We start from the raw sequence: 17,962 nt of genomic DNA, 5'->3' as shown, positions 1-17,962 counted from the left end.
ATATCAACCTAAACTAACATATCATGCCATACATTATTATACCAAACCAAATTAAACTAAATTAACATGTCATGTCGTACATTATTATAATAAACCATACTAAACTAACATATCAACCATTATTATAATAAAGTAAATCAAACTAAACTAACATAAAATAAAAACAATAATAAACTAACATATATTTAAGTCACTAACATGCCAAGTATAAACTAAACTAAAAATTTTAGAAATTATAATGTCACTAACCTCTAGATCTGCACTTTTTATTGAGATTCAAAGCAAGTAAATGTACAAATCCTACAAATAATAAAAATTATACCTTATTTAGGGTGTAAAATGTCAACTTTTATTCGAAAAAAAAATGGAACACTTACCGACGGAAGAACGACGGGAGGATGAAGGTGGTGGTGGTTCTGGTCGCACCAAGGACGGAGTTTGGAGGAACCTGTATAATACGGTGGTGATGGTGGTTAGGGTTTAAACAAAAAAAAAACCAGAAATTTTAAAAAAACATACCGACGTCAGCTACTAAACGCCGTCTGTTGTGAACGGCGACTGCTGTGAGGGGTCGGTGGTGGTTGTTCACAAAGATTCGGTGGTTAGGGGCGACGTTTTACCGGATTGTTTAAATTAAAAAAAAAAAAAAAAAAAAAAACCAAACAAACCTCACCGGCGGCGGAGAACTACGGGAGGAAGTAAGATGGTGGGCTCCGGTGGCGGCGGAAGAACCGGAGTGCGACGGTGTGGGTCTTGCGGCGGCAGATATGAGGACAAAGTGACAAGCCCGTTCCTCTTTCTCTCTCTTTCTCCCTTTCTTTCGTTCTCTTTCTTCCCCCCTTTGTCTCTTTCTTTCGTGAATAGGCTGACTTGATTTTCCCCTTTTGACTTGAGGTTTTTTCCGACAGAATTAGATCCGGTCAGAAGATTACCTTTCCGACGGATTTTTCCATTGAAAAGCGAATTTTCCGACAGATTTCAACGACAAACAAGTTTCGGCGTAAAATTTAAATTTTACGACGAAAAATACGGTCCGTCGGAATAAATCCGTCGGAAATAAGCCTTTTTCTAGTAGCAAAATGGGATACTTGTGGTTTCTCTGAATTTGTTTATATAGGACTATGGGTCCGTTCCCATTGAGTCTTGTATTTTTAGCTGATTTTGATTTATAATAATTCTACCTAACGTTTACCTTAAAAAAAGTGTGTTGGATGAAGTAAAACTACATAGCTTTATAGTGGCATAGCTCTAATTATTAAAAATATGCAAGCAAGTTATAAATTTATACAACCATTATAAATGCTCTTATTACTGGAAAATATCTCAACCAATCAAAATTAAGAATACATTTTACGGAGCAAATAGCCTCAAATACAACTTGCAATGTTAAAAGAACATCATTTTGTGACTGAGGCAGTAAAATATTAAAGGAACGATCAACTTTGTCAAACATTTAGAATTATGTCTTGGTTATCATTGTATCAAAACACAAAAGTCAAATAATATAGGACTATTGACATACTTCATATAATACAAGCCCCGACATTATTTCGCTACATACAAAATTACAAATAATACAAGCCCTGTGAGTCTCCAGTACTCTCATACTAGAGAGGAAGCATTGCCAACCATTTCAAAAGCATGGTGAAGCATTCAGAACGCTTATACTCTGGAGCAGTATGTCCTGCTCCCTGCAAGTTAAAAATGCATGCCTAAGTATGTTACTCTAACTATATACGAAGTGTTAAAAAGAAGTCATCTCTGTACCTTCACAGTTGCAAATGTTAAATGATATTTGTCATTTGAGAACTTCGTAGTATACCTGCAGTCGCAATTCCAAATTTGAGAGGCTAATATTTTTTTCTTAAGTAGACCAGGTAAAATATTGTGAAACTAATGCGGTGTGGTTGATTTCAGGTAGTTAATTAGTTACTTACCCGGCAACTTGACCATTGACAAACCATGGCCTCCAATCTTCAGAAATCGAGACATTTAACATGTATATCCATTCCAATGTTCCAACATATGATACTTTTATGTCTTGGTCACCACTGCAATATAAAATGCAGACAAGAAATAAAAGAAGTGGATTTGTCTCTTGCTCTTAGCAGTAAATATCTTGGGTTGAGATTTTTAATCGATAAAAAAACATTTTTAATCAATAAAAGTATTAATTATAAACCAAGTGAAGATCCTTAATTCACCTAAATGAATTGATGATTGTATGCCACATGTCTAATGATTATGATTAACTAAAAAAATCTTATACACTTTTCCTCAATTTTATTTTCCAAAAATCAGGAATTCATGACACTTTATATACATCTAGTATTTTGCAATTGAAATAATCTCCTATGATCCATTTATCAATATTACATAACAGCACACATGATTCCACTGAGTCTCAAGGCATTGACACATTGTTATTGATATGGCTCAAATGTTATTTAAGTGATATGCTAGTACACTTTAAACTAAGCACTAGATGTTTCTCAATTAGAATGGACATATGACAACAGCTACATGATAACAACTTCCGTAACAATGTGTAAATGTATTGCCGAAAATTTATTACCTGTAGATCAGTGCACGAATATAATCTTGCGTCAAATTTTGATGGTAACCAAAGGTGCTCTCAACATTTTCCTCATATGCTAGAGTTTTATTACATCTGATCCAAGAACTTTTAGTACCCTATATATGAAAGAAAAGTACATGATGGTAAATTAAACCATATGATATAACCAGTGGAAGAAAACAGCTACTAAGAATGGCTTGAATTTTACCCAAATTTCAACAGATTACAATTCAAATGAACTTTCTATCACATGAGTGGTAGCTCTCTAATGTTTCTTTTTTAGTGCTACGTTTTATGGCGTCCACTTGAGAGTTCAAATATGGTATCAGTTTTATTCATTTTTTCTTTTTTAGTTTCTAAAACATACTAGGGCTAAGTAAAGCAAGGAAAGAATCAGAAGTGGATAATTATGTAATTATGATATTCATTGTGCACTTGGCATTTTAAAACTCCTATCATTCTAAAAAGCAACATTATACAATCCCAAACATGATTTTTCATCTCACAGTAGTGGTTTTCACCATGAATAAAGAGTTCATATACCTCCCGAATGTTAAGAGCTGCTCGAACTTGTATGTCATTACACCAATTTTCCAAGAGATAGAACATACTCTCCTATAAAAATGGTAGATGCGCTCAGTTATTCTCTACAGAATATTCACTCATACTAGTAATTAGCAAACAATCTGATCGGGCTAGCATGTAGCCAAGAGAGCAAGAAGTCAGCATTACATAAGTCTTAGGATCGTAGTGTTTAGACATTATCAGCTACTAAACATAAAACCTGTTTAAATATCATCCAATCAACCTATAAACATCAGTATTGAGATAGACATCGTGTATATATCCTTGATTTCATTATAGATGATTAAGAGTGACTCATATCCCCTCCACCCTTGTGAGAGGATCACAAAGCTTTTTCTCGAGGGTTGCCATTCATTTGTTTGCAGCCGTTTCTCCTTACTTTGGATCGTTTCTCCTCACTAAATATTGAGAAGACACCAACTTGGCTCCAGCACCAGTTGTTAGTAAAAAATAAAAATGCAAATTTCCCTTATAAATCAAATTAGTGAGAATATTAATAAGAATAATATTATATACAGCCCAAAAGCACTATAATGTTGAGAGTATATGATAAAAACACTTGTTGACAGATGTAAGTATTGCTTAGTTATTCACAATCCATTCTTTTTTAGCATCTTATAAGCATATAAATAACACAAACAAATAAAAATTGATGATGATATGACAAGTGTTTGTATCTCTAAATATGCTGCAAAATTTGTACTTAAAAAGATAATAATGACAATTGTTTACAAAAACAATAATAATCCACAACCCACTCGCACCTTTCCTAAAAGACACTTATGTACAAGTATTAAGCTAGTTGGACTCTGAGATTAGGAAACTATCTTTATGCATTTCTATGGGGATGAGAATCGAACAGATTAGCTAGCTAGCTAACTATGGAGTTAATTCAGAGTAGCTCTCTTTTCACCTTTATAATTAGGCTTTATTTAGCAATTAGCACACGATACTTCCTCTTGTCTTCTAGTTTTATTCTCAGATCCCCCCCACCCCACCCCACCCCCCAATTAATTAAAAAAAAAAAAATCCAGTCCAACAATTAATGCTGTTGTTATCATAATAATAATAATAATAATAATACTCCTTCCGGTTTTTTTTTTTTTTAAATGCATCACTTCTATTTTATGAGTGTTTTTTTTTTTTTTTTTTTTTTTTTTTTTTTTTTTTTTAATTCATCACTCCTCTATGTGGTGAATTCTACTATATTTTATCATCTTTCTTACTTTAAACTCAACTTAAATTATTTTATCATTTCTCTCTTTTGCATGGTCCCTACTTAAATAACAAAAATATCTTCTCTCTCACGTACTTTATCTTTCATGGTCCCTATCTTATTTTTACTACTATTATTCACCCACTCGGCCACTCACAATATTATAATCCTTCCGTTACATATTACTCGCAACAAAGAAATATTTTATGTCTCACAAATATTACCCTTTGTTGCGAGTAATTCGTAACGGAGGAAGTATTACTCTCTTAAAAACTCCGTGCGTATTTTAAAAAAAATAAAGGGAGTAGTTAGTAATATTCCTAAAAGTTCGACTTAGTTTGCATTTATGTGATCTCCAAGGAACATCTTCGAATATGAATATCTTCGGTTATGTATGAGTGAAAATTATAAAGTTTGATGTTCGGAAAATTTATAATAAGGTGAATCTGGGAAGTTCCCACATGCTAATTTATTTTTATTATTGTATAAACAAAAAAATGTCATCAAAGTTATTTTATTTTGTGAACTTTCAACAAAGGCAGTATTATTGTTTTTTTTAATCAGGTGAAACTGTTTTTTAAGGTGAAAAGAACGCGCCTTTAGAGTTCTTAAGTTGAGCTTAAAATTATGGTTGAATTGAAATAATTGGTTGGGTTAAAGTTATGGTTGGTTTGAAATTATGTCGGATTAAGATACTATCGGGTTAAAATCAAGTCGTATTAATATCAAGTCGGGTTATAGGTGATCATAAATGACCCGGCCCAGTTGGCTCGAAAAAAGTACAATTTTGGGCAAGACTAAAAACATATTTTAAATTTAAAACCCGAGTCCGACCCAAAAAAGTTCGAAAAACTTGTTTTGGCTCGACATTATTTACAGATTTTAGCACAAGATTTTATGCATGGGTCGGCTTGGCCTGTTTTTTCGAGTTAATTTCGGATCAGTTTGAGTTTAAATCGGGGCAAACGGGTTCGATTTGAGTTCAAGTCAGGTCATATTCTTTTTGGGTTAAATTCAAGTTGGGTCAAATTTGGATTCGGATTGAGTTATGAAGTAGAAGTATGAAGACATAACAATCATGTACAATACCTGGCACCATGTTTGAGGTGATATACATCTAGGTAATAAGACATGATTAGTAAACAACCCGTCGAGATTCTGCACAAATCATGATTATTTGAAAGTAAATTATACATTTGAAGGAAGGTTCTCAATTGTATTATGAGTAAAAGAAAATTCTAGTGAAGAATGATAGTTAGCCACTTAGCCTATACCAATACAATGTCAAACTTACCATTCATGATTTTGGGATCATATAAAACATAATACTACTTCTATGTGTTACATATTAGTAGCAACTTTTGTCATGGGGTGCTACACATTAGTTGCACTATGTTTGGATAACAATAGTAAATGGAAACATAGGGGAAGGAAAAAGAAGGAAGGGAAAGGAGGTGAGGAGAAGAAGAAGGTGAACTTCCATTTTACTTCCAAAACTCACTGATAACAATAGAGAAATCTATACTATATACTAAAGTAATCACCAAATGGGACACTTGGCATAATTTTGTGAAAAATTTTCCCTCTAAAATACTATTCATTTATTTTCCTTAAAAAATTCTATTAAAAATTTAAATTCTTGTAAAAAAATTTATTTATGCAACACATATTAATTTGAGAATTTACAAGATACTCCGTAGACATTAATAAATTAAAATTTGAAAAAATAAAATAAAATTATTACATAAGTCATTTTATTTCAATTAACTCTATTTAATGTCAGTCGACTATAATTATTAAAAAAATCTTACTTTATAAATCCGTGCATTGCACGGGGCTAAAAACTAGTTTGTTTTACTAAAAAGAGAGGGAAATAGATCATTTCAACTCCCTCCTCCTCCCCTCTTTGCATTAGATATCCAAAAAAAAAAGAATGATGCATCCTTTCTTTTCTTTTCACTCCCTTTCCCTCCATTTTTCTCTACCTAAACATATATGTTAATCTACATATATACATATGTATATACATACAAAATTTCAAAACTCACATATGATACGGCAGGAAGATTATGTGCACACTTAGCATTATCCACATCATCATAATCGTCATCGCAGTTTAGTCTGGTTGACTTTAAAGAGAAACAAAAAAAAAGTAAGTTGAGATCCAATGTAATCAAAGCAAGTTAAAACATCAGCACAAAGGGGGGAAAAACTATTCATTCAGAATTAATAGGTACATAATACATGCATAGTACCAACACCATAAATTTTAAAAAGTAGACATATTCTAACTTCAAGTACTCTTAAATCCTTTGTGATGAAGGTAACCCACATACAAAAAAGTAATAAAGGTCATAAAACACATAGAAGTGTACCTCTTATAGGCTAACATTCATTACTCAACTAGGTTATGTAATAACTTTGTTTGCGCATTTAAATATATGTGATAGGATAAAAATGTAAAATTATAAAGAAAAGAAAAAAAAACCCCAAAGAGTAAGTGCCTCAATTTAGGGAAACAAGTTCACAATGGTATAACATTGACTTCAAATTAAGTATCAATGGTATATATATTAGATTAAAAAAATAATAATAAATAAAGTAATAACATATTTCTAAATGCAACAAACAAATTCAAACTTAGAAAATCATAAAAAAGACAGTCAAAAGATATTTGGTGAATAATATAAAAATGAAACAATAGAGGTTGTACTATTAAATACAAGTGTATCTTACAATAATTAAAGTTAAACATTAACCTCATAAAGGTGATCAGATAAAAGAGAGACACGGTGAGCATAATCCAATTTTGATTGCTTCGTATCCTTCTTCCATGTAAATGGATTGCCAAGAATATATCCCTGCAACAAGATAGTTTACCATATAAAGGTGTTAGAAATCTAGATTGCATACTTAGAATATCTATAAAACTAGATTGTGTAACCTTAAATACGTAGAATAGCTCTTGTCAAAAAAAAAAAAAAAAAAAAAAAAAAAAAAAAAAAAAAAAACAAAAAAAAACAAACCGTAGAATATCCCGTTAATGATACACATTTTCATTTAAAGAGTTTTCCCGAAAATTTAACAGTTGGAAACATGTGACTCTTTCTTGTTACGAAAATTCTACAATAAATAATGTATACCGCTATGTACCACTAAAGTAACGTACCACAATGTACCACTAATAAATTTAAAATTTAATTAAATATATTGTTTGTTTTTTGCATTTTTTAAACACAGGTTGACTTTAGCTTAAATGGTGAATTGCATTATTACTTTGATTAGTGGTTTAAGGATTAAATATTTGTGCTCACTACTTTATTTACAAAAATACTTATCAATTAATTTTGAATCCTTCTAATGTGGTTCCAAGGCATCAATTTTGTTATTATAATTATTTTTATTGTTATTTATTATTTTATTATTAGTTGACCAAATTTACTAGGATATTTTTGTTAGTTTAATTAGCTTAGTAGAAGATAAGCTTAACTTTAAAGATCATATTTGCAAAATATTATCTTTACAAGTTAGTGTTAGTTTCCTAGTTAATTAGGCTAATTATTTAGCTTATAAATATGTGATGGTGTTTAACGAAAAGTATAATGGATTGATTTGAAATATATAAATTTTTACATAAGCTTGTGCTTGTGTACTCTTGGCCTAGTTTAGGTTTAAAGCTCGTGTTGTTTAGCGTTTCGACAATTTGTGTCAAAAAAAACTCTGGTCATATTGATCGACTTGGTTCTCTTTCGTTTCTAAAGATTTTGAGGTGATTCCTTTTTTAAAATTGGTTAATTTTTTTGTCTAGTTTTCACCTGCAAAATTTGAGAATTTTTCGAGGACCATATCTATTAAACTGGGTTCGTTTTTTACAACTGGTCAAAAATCGAATTAATCTGACATTATTGAGAAAAAAAATTAAACTGCGACCACTTGATTGGGAATTCTGGACTGTTTTTTTGGTCGAGTATTGTATACATATAGGGCTATCATCGTACAAAAATTCAGACGTTTTCGAGTTGTTTTCATTGGATTTTGGTCCTCACACTGTGATTTTGTGTGTTTCTCATCCGCTTAAACATGGAGAATCAAAGTTTATTAGAAGCATTTATGATGGAAATCAAGAAAATGAATGAATGTTTGGATAGAATTGTTGCTCGTTTTCAAATACGTAGCGTGAGGTGTGGTGTACAAGATATGTCTTATGAGAAAGAGAAATTACAGCAACCTAGCTATTGTTGAGGCTATATACAAGGAAAAGATTGTATCTTTACCAAGTGATAATCTTACAAATCAAATTTTAGAACAACTACTAGAAAAAAAATATTATGGATCGGAGAAAAAAAAGTGTATATTTGTCTAGTTTCGTTGATGAGGAGGTTACATTTGTGTATCTAAGCAAAAAGTCAAATTTCTAAGACTTCCTTTTACGGTAATAACTGGAATACAAATATTTTCACGTATTATTTCCATTATATTGATTGCATTGACAAAGGTGTGTCATCAATTAAAATTTTGAAGCATTCAATTGAAGTTTGTGGTGCATTCAATGGTGTAAGTTATAAGCATGGCATAGTTGGATGGAGACATATTCTTTTAGTTCATGTTCGATTAATTTGAATGATATCTTGGTTCCATGATTTGCTAAAATTTGGGACAAGTTTTTTTTCAAGAGGGGGAGTATGATGCAGTTCCAAGGCATCAATATTGTTATTATGATTATTTTTATTGTTATTTTTTATTTTATTGTTAGGTGACCGAATTTATTAGGATATTTTTGTTAGTTTTATTAGCTTAGTAGAAGATAAGCTAAACTTTAAAGATCATATTTGCAAAATATTATCTTTACAAGTTAGTGTTATTTTCCTAGTTAGATTAGAATTTGTTTACACTATTTTTAGGCTAATTATTTAGCTTATAAATACGTGATGGTGTTTAACGAAAAGTGTGATTGATTGATTTGAAATTTATAAAGTTTTACATCAGCTTATGCTTATCTATTCTTGGCCTAGTTTAGGTTTAAAGCTCATGTTGCTTAGCGTTTCTTGACCGAGACTCAAGATTCCAAACCTTTCAACTGGGATTGAAGGTTATATCCACTAAAATCCATATCATCTTCTCAATTTATTAGACCCACCAAATTTATAATTTCTCATTCGTGTAAACTCAGTTTTATTAATTCTACGTCATATAATTTTATTAACTCGATTGTAAACTCTACAATAAATTCTACAATTCTATTTTTTTTATTGGCCTTTTAAGATTAGATACTAATACTAACTCAACCAATTCAATCAAATTTACTTGTATATATATACAGTTTATTGTATCTATTTTATTCTCAACTTACCAATAATTAGAGAATAATAATCTTCTTCAGTATTATTTCTATAACATTTTTTATAAGTAGAAACTTGAAAGTAAAAAAATAAAAAAAAAAATTTTAAAAATATCTTTATAATACTCTAAACCTGCCTGATACCTAAAAATTTGTTGCAAACTCCATTAACCCATTAACAATGTAAAATGTCGAAATATTTTGTTGAGCCCATGAATAACCCACATATGAGCATTCTCTTGTCCCACACTAAAAAAACTAAAGGGGGAATGTAGTTGTAATGGAATCCCACATTGAAAGAATTCAAGAGTTACCACCACTATATAATACTAAGGGGATATTCCCCTAATTGCTATATGATTTTGAGGTGAAACCTCCTTGGTGTTATAAAGTGGTGGACATGCACTCTCCCATGACGGGTGCGGTCTAGACCCGTATTTAACATATTTCCGTCCAAAATAAACAATGTATGTATATTTACTGATTATAAAAAGGAAAAATTGTCAGAAACTATTCCCTTAATAGGGGTATTTGTGAACAAGTGTTGCGATTATTACTACTGAGCACTTACCTATATTCACTTGAATAGAATGAAAGAAAATTTTGTTAAATCAAATCTTTTGATTACCGAGAAACTCACTACCAACGCACCTGAAGATTCAATAGAGGTTCAAGTCCAGCTTTATTCCCTGCTTAGCATAAATTTCACAATATGTTAATGTATGAAAATTCGAAAAAAAAAATAAAGATAACAACTTAATTGTTGGGGTCCATAGGCTCACAAACCAAAGCAAAGAAGCAAAAGGAGGACAACCTCTTTAGAAAAAAAAAAAAAAAAAAAAAGTTGGACAAAAACGCCATAAATTTCTTGTAGCTTACTTAATAAAATTATTGATGGTAAATGAGTGAGATAAATCACGAAGTCAGATAACAAAAAGACAACAATCTTCATTTCATTCATCACCAAAGGTATTTTGTACTACAACCTTGATTGAGGGCATCGTCCTTTTTCAAGATAGTCATAGATTAGCCTTTCCTTAAGAAAACTTTTCCATGATAGATTCCTCAAAAGTGGAGTCCTTGAGCCCTTATATAGAAAAGCTGAAAGTTTTGTTTATTTCAACCTTGAAACAAACATGAGTGCACAATGATTTTTCCCCCTTTCCTCCTTGGGTTAGAATCTTTTATAATCAAAACCTTAAAAATAAAAAAATTCAATTCATTTGCATATATTGTGATTTAAAAAAAAAAATATCATGAACCAAAATATCCCATTTTAGTTTGACCTAAAATAAACTTTTTTTATTTTTATTTTTTTGAAGGGAAAATAATCTTTTTTATTAAAAAAGTAACAAACTAAGGACATTTTTCAGTTATATATCCTTCAGCAATTCTATTTCGTGATCCTTCATCCTCACATACACCTTTGATTATCTTCAATCACCTATAAGAATTTAAATCAATTTTTTTTTTTTTAAAAAAAATATAGTAATAGCAATAACAATAGCATTGGCCGTAGCAGTTACAATAAGAATAACAATAATAATAATAACACTATTCAGTGGAAAGCAATTGTTGCAAAAAGTTAATTTAAGACCTGTTCTCATTGTCTGAAATTAGCCGAGCTAAACAGAACTTATTAGAGCTGAACTGAATTGAACTAGAATAAATTGAAATTAATATTATATGAGAGAAGAAAATTAGGAGCTGAACTGAACTGAATTTATTAGAGCTGAACTGAAAATAATTCGATGAGAACAGGCCCTTAGTACATACATACAATCTGTGCAGGTCTATAAAGAGAAAGGTTTCTTTAAAAGCAGCTGCTACACACTAATGAATTGTGTTGTAGCATGTCAATCAAGACTATACAATTGCAAAATTTTCCAACCAAATGACTTGTCTATAACAAATACCTACAACCACCTTTTTTTATTAGGCAATGAGGTCATGTCATGATGATCGATTCTAAATCGATTCTTATTAATAGCCCAGCAATTAATTCCCATTCTTCGCCTAAACTACGATAAAGGGTTATTTTAGTTCACAATGAAAAGGAAAACAAGATGAAATTTTTCTTACCAATTGTAGAATTATCGATTATGATACCCCCCACCCCCACTCCCCCCCCCCCCCCCCCCCCCCCCCCCCCAATCCATAAACACATGGACAATGCCAACATGCCAAGGTAGAGAACCATCTTCATCTAATAAAACAGTTAGGAATTGCTTACCCGTCTTTGCCAATGCTAGGTAGGTGTCCTTTTACCCCAAAAATTGAGGGTTTTTTTCCCTTAAATAGTTATAGTAGATAAATCATGCCAAATTTAACGTAAAATTACCATTAGAAATGTCTTGGACAACAATAGGAATAGTCTTGCCACAATAGGAATCACCAGAAATGAAAAGAGGATTATCCAGGAATTCATCATGGTCCATAAGCCACTATATGCAACCAAAAAGAAATGACATCAGACAAAAATTTAGTTAAAATCCCTAAAAAATTATTTACCTGGATAATAGACCTTATCTAATGGAGTAGAAAAAAAAAATTAGAAAGAGATGATATATGCTTTTCTACAACCTAAGATGAATAAAGTTTAAAATTTAGAAGTAACATTGATCCATGTTTAAATGAATGAGAAATTAAGATGAATAGGTTACATTTACTCATGAACAAGAATGTGTTTGTCTATTACCATGGGATATAAAAATTTGAGTTATTGTAAGATGGACCCTGCTTTGCTGTCACCTCTTACATATAAAGTAATGGCAGTTAGACAAGTAAATGTTGAGAGGAGAAGGGAAGATAAAGGAATCTCCAATCGGAAACAAAAAATAGATGGTAAAGCTGAACTTTAGTAACCTCAAAGCTACAAGACGAGTTGCCCGCCACCAAATTTGAATTGTTTAATCTTGGAATTTTTTTTTTCTTTTTTTTTTTTTTTTTTAAGTCAAAGAAGGGGTATGGGTAGAATTTTTTTCACCAACCAATATGAATAAGGATAACCTAGCTCACACAATTCACATTAGTGTCCATGGTATATACACTTCAATAGACTTTGAAGTGTTCACCAAACGATCTAGTGCAATATGTTTTTTTTTTTTTTTTTTTTTTTTTTTTTTTTTTTTTTTTTTTTTTTTTTTTTTAATACCATTGATACAAATCACTCCAGTGTCCACAATTAGATTTTCTAATAGTCTATATATATAGGAAGTAACAAGGGGGTCTATATATAGTGCTACCCCTAGAAAAGAGGAAAAAAAATATAGTGTTGATCAAAGAGACCAGGTATTATGCATAGGGGTCTCTTTGATCAGCCAATCGGAGCATATTCACTGTACCCATAGGGCCCATACCACCAATTTCCTTTGCTTTCAGTTTTATAGTAAAAGAGACCAAATGTGTCTAACAACAGGTCTCTTAGGTTGTCTTGTGTTTTTTTTCTTTTTCCCAAACTTTTGCCTGTGAACTTCTACTTCAATTTTATGTGAGCATAATTAATTATGCATTCAACCATTTTTTTTTTTTAAATCTTTCATTTAATTTATGAAAAATCAAGTAATAAAATTTATGATTTCAAAATATAATCATACTTTAGTTATTTTTTTAATCACCATACGTATGTCGCAATTTCTAGCATACTCTTGCATTACTCCAAGTTTTAAAAAACTCATGTTATTTTGATGTGAACTCTTTGTTACTTCAAATTATATATATGTTATTTTTAAATACAAGTATGTTATTTCGCCATTCTTTCTCATTCATGTTCCTCCCGCACTCACCCTCTCTTCCTCTTAGTTACTCCAACTCAAAATCATACACTTTCTCCTTTCTTCTTCCAATTTTCTGGGTTTTCTAAGAATCAACCTCACTCTCACTCTCTTCGTTCCTCTCATTACTCCAACTCTAAATCTAACACACTTTCTCTCTCCCTTTTTCTTCTTTTAATTTTCTGCGTTTCTTAGAAATCAATTGATTTGAAGGTACTTTAAGGGTGTAAATGTGTTTATGTCCATAAATGTGTTTACTTTGATGTGAATTTATTATTATTTCAATTTATATATATGTTATTTTTAAATAAGTACATGTTATTTAATGTAAATTAAAAATAGCATGAGTTGGGGTTGAAGTAATAAATAAGTAAATAACATATTGTTGTAACAAAATAACACAAAATTTAAACAAAATAACATAAAGTGTACGCAAAATAACTCAAATATATTGTGTAAGGAATACCATGATCCATAGTACTCCAGGAGTATATAATACTAATTGTACGTATATAGATGATACCAATCATACAAATTTTTTTTTTTTATTTTTTTTTTTTTTTTGAGTTAACTTGATGAAATTCTTCCCATTTTGTTGCTCTTTTATTTCAATGCACATATTTGGTACATAATTAAGTAATTTATTTATAAATTAGTTTTTTTTTTAAAAATATATTTATATTTTAATTTTAAATGAAAGCAATTAAGAAAAGTTATTGTATAAACAAATTACCATATATAAAGTGGCTTTTAAACTTGTGAATGATGGATACGAAATACATAGAAAGGTAATTTATTGAACATATAGAATACTTATAATTTGATCACTGTATTATATTAATAACTATAATATAAATTATTCCATATTTGCAAAATGAAAATTTAACTACCAAAATAAATGCTTAAAATTTAAAGGCTAATTAACGATAATATACTGTACATGTTTTTCTCTCTTATTATTCAATGGCTCAGTGCTACCCCTAATTAAAAATCTGCCACTATATATATATATATACACACACACACACAAGGTTAACTCCCGTGCCATGCACAATAATAATTAAACTTTACAACAAAAATTATAAATAATGGTGTTAATTTAACAATAATTTACCAAAAAAAAATATTTGTAACAAAATAATAGTCTTTAATTAAGGATATTGATGGTTAAAGTTGTATCTCGACAAATGTGCAAATTCAACTATAACTTATAAAAAAAGGAAGAGTATAATATAATAAAATAATTTTGTTTGGTTGTCCTTACAAATGTTATGTATAATTTTAAGATTTATACAAAGTATGCTACCAAAATATTTTTTTCTATTTTTAATTAAAATAAATTTTATGTTGGAGGAAAAACGTTGTTAAAAATTATAATAATCTTGGATAATGATATATTTCAATACCTTAATTTTAATCTATGTTACTATATTTGTAACTAAAAGATTCCTAGTATATAAAATATATATTAAAAAAATAATTAAAAAAAATAATTGATTATGATTGGATTAAATGTGTTGTCAAAATAGAAATAAGTATTATTGTAGGTTAAAAATCTTGGATAATGATATATTTCAATACCTTAATTTTAATCTATGTTACTATATTTGTAACTAAAAGATTCCTAGTATATAAAATATATATTAAAAAAATAATTAAAAAAAATTAATTGAGTATGATTGGATTAAATGTGTTGTCAAAATAGAAATAAGTATTATTGTAGGTTAAAAAATGAAAGTCATTCAAATTTGGCAAAAAAAAAATAAAGAAGGAAAAAAAAGGCGGGAATTTTTTTAATGACATACAAGTTCAGATTTGATTTGAAATAAGATGTTCGTTTGTAATATATATATATATTTTTTGATTTGTTCCATTGAATGGGTATTAGGTATAGGATTTCGTTAAAAGTGGGTATAACTCATTTTTGTGGTAGGAGCTTAGTCAATTAATTAAATTAATTTGATTGATTTACTAAGATCCTGGATTTTTTATGTAATCATCTGTTTAGTTCTAATTTGTGTTTGGTATATTTGGATGCACAGTTGACTAACTTAACTCTTGATAAGTTAACTTTACTCAATTATAAATTGTTATAATTCTACTAGTTTTTCTTTTGTATTTTGTTTTAATTGATTATAATTTTGTATAATAAGTTTTATAGTATAAAATTAAGCAATAAAACACCATAAAAGAGATGAAACTATGAAAGATGGTAAATTTAAGTAGATACAAAAGTTGGTGACTTCATAAATCCGGGTACCCGATGACCCAACCCTGGAAAATCGGATACCCGCTGGGTTGAGACATGGATCGCGTTACAAGCTACTCGAAGATCCAAGTACCCAAAACTCCGGGTACCCGGATTTGAACACCTCTAGTTGGATGCATTCGACTTTTATTTTATTCAATTTGATTTGTTTGAATGTGATGACTTTAACTTTTGTGGTTTTTCATTTGATTGATTTATTTTTGTTTAATGTTTTTGACTTTATTTTAATTCAATTACCTTTTGTTTATATAATGCATTTTATTTAATTAGATTTGTTGAATGCATTTCACTTTTAATTGATTTAGTTAGCTTTTTTTTTTTAATGTATGTATTTGGCTTACATTTGATGCTTTTCTCTTTGGTCAATTGTGTACGACTTTCATTATATTTGTTTTGGGTAAAAATACCCTTGCTACGTGGCCCAATATGATAGGGACGCGTGTTATCCTAGGATAGGTCCTGGACCGCTCACTAGTTGACATGTGGTACCCTCAGATGGCAAAGGAAATGAAAGCCTTCAGGGCCCAATTCCCAAGAACGTCACAAAATGGTGCAACCCATTAAGTTAAAGTGACCTAAGAAGGGGCACAATTTCTAGCAACTCTACAAATAAAGAGATTTCCCCCATTTTTGGGAGATATTGACGTTCATTTACCACAACACCTGAATTCTTTTATATTAGAAAAAAGACCTGATCTCAGAATCCGAGAAGACCTCACTTTTATCTTTTCCGTACCTTTTTACATTCTCCGAACACGTTCTAGCTTGATCGTCGGAGGCATAACTCCATCCACCCGAAGTCTACATTGTTTTGCAAGTACAGAGAGCAGGATTCGAGTCTTAGTGACGTAACTCTCCCAAATGACATAGAAATCCCCGAAACAATATTCAATTAGTTTTATTTGAATGTGTTTTACTTCAATTTATGCAATTAATATACATAGTTGAATCCATTTAACTTTCATTTGATTATATTAGATTGTTGAATCCATGACTTTAAATAAATTTAACATGCTTTTGTTTGAAAGTGTTTTATTTATTTATTTATTTATTTATTTATTTTTGTTTGAAAGATAATTTCAATTTATTTAATTACCTTTGTTTAATTGTTTTCACTTTTAATTTATTAAATTATCTTTGTTTCAATATAATGTTGATTTTCTATATTCAAATTATGTTTCGATACTTTACGCCTGATAGGCTCACAAATATATTGTAAAACATGTTAATCGGAGTATGGTTGGTGCACCCAGGTGCACCATGCGCATGGTGCACCCGGAAAGAACATCAGGTATATTTAAAAGAACATGGGCGAAAAAAATAACATTATAGATATTTATAAAGAACATGAGCATAATATGTTCTTTAAATTTGATTATTATGTTCTTTGAGTTTGAAATATATGTTCTTTATATTATACAATATGTTCTTTAATGTATGTACATTTAAAAAAAAAAAAAAATCACCCGAGTAACTAGAAAAAAGAACATGTTCTTTACTGTATTATCATGTTCTTTTTGTAAAACTTTTATGTTCTTTGGCTAGAGGTGATCAATGTTAGACTGACCCGGCTTGATTTTGGACGGGTTTTGGGCAGAATTTTTTTGCCCCCAAATCGGGTCGGACCCAGCTCGTAAATTTAAATTTTTGGTCGAGTTTGGGATTACGTTTTATGCATTTTAGTTGGTTTTTTTTACTCAACAAAACTTGGCCCGACTTGAGAAGTGAGCTGATTTTTTAACCTTGCCCCGGTCTGCCCAATGATCACCTATATCTTTGTCAAACACGAACATGTTCTTTTTTGTCAAATATAATGTTCTTTTTCAAACACGTTCAACCACCCAAGTAACCATGAAAAATAACATGTTTTTTTTGTACAGACTTTATGTTCTTTGTAATGTGACGTTCTTGTCAAAAACACAAACATGTTCTTTTGTCAAACACAGGTATGTTCTTTTTCAAACACTAGCATGTTCTTTTTTTTTCCCATGTTCTTTAAAATATGTCTAACGTTCTTTCCGGGTGCACCATGCGTGGTGCACCCGGGTGCACTATACTATTTTCATTCCTCTTACCCGTTTGTTGTTGGCGACCAACACATCTTTTTCGCCGGCGCCCAATATTCCCTAACCACCGACGACTCTAAATCTGTCCGAAGCTCCAAAATTAAATCCCCCAAATTCCCTCCCTCGAAAAACTCAAC

The 17,962-nt window shown here is 30.4% G+C and overlaps 1 protein-coding gene and 1 long non-coding RNA gene across 3 annotated transcripts in view; both read right to left on the bottom strand.

Annotated features, from left to right (window-relative positions):
* Positions 1-376: 376 nt before the first annotated feature.
* LOC145630557 (uncharacterized) lies at positions 377-842 on the bottom strand. The gene is made up of 3 exons (XR_014112092.1): positions 674-842; positions 520-558; positions 377-448 (listed from the first exon to the last, which is right to left on the bottom strand). It is a non-coding gene; the product is annotated as an uncharacterized LOC145630557 (long non-coding RNA).
* Positions 843-1,424: 582 nt separating this feature from the next.
* LOC145632002 (serine carboxypeptidase-like 10) overlaps positions 1,425-17,962 on the bottom strand; it is a 153,312-nt gene continuing 136,774 nt past the window's right edge. The window contains exons 5-14 of one of the 2 annotated variants that reach the window (XM_081684251.1): positions 12,059-12,161; positions 10,369-10,406; positions 7,139-7,240; positions 6,428-6,508; positions 5,469-5,537; positions 3,122-3,193; positions 2,576-2,694; positions 1,938-2,051; positions 1,768-1,822; positions 1,425-1,691 (exon numbers count right to left, since the gene is read on the bottom strand). In XM_081684251.1, coding sequence (XP_081540377.1) covers positions 1,608-1,691; positions 1,768-1,822; positions 1,938-2,051; positions 2,576-2,694; positions 3,122-3,193; positions 5,469-5,537; positions 6,428-6,508; positions 7,139-7,240; positions 10,369-10,406; positions 12,059-12,161 — 837 coding nt within the window. In that variant the 3' untranslated portion in view covers positions 1,425-1,607. The remainder of the gene's footprint in view (positions 1,692-1,767; positions 1,823-1,937; positions 2,052-2,575; positions 2,695-3,121; positions 3,194-5,468; positions 5,538-6,427; positions 6,509-7,138; positions 7,241-10,368; positions 10,407-12,058; positions 12,162-17,962) is intronic. The other variant, XM_081684249.1, reaches the window with a different exon arrangement.

Source organism: Chenopodium album, chromosome 5, assembly GCF_948465745.1.
Source record: "Chenopodium album chromosome 5, dcCheAlbu1.1, whole genome shotgun sequence".
Classification (NCBI taxonomy): domain Eukaryota; kingdom Viridiplantae; phylum Streptophyta; class Magnoliopsida; order Caryophyllales; family Amaranthaceae; genus Chenopodium; species Chenopodium album.
Note: the sequence above shows the minus strand (reverse complement) of the source record. Positions and strands in the feature narration are given on the sequence as shown.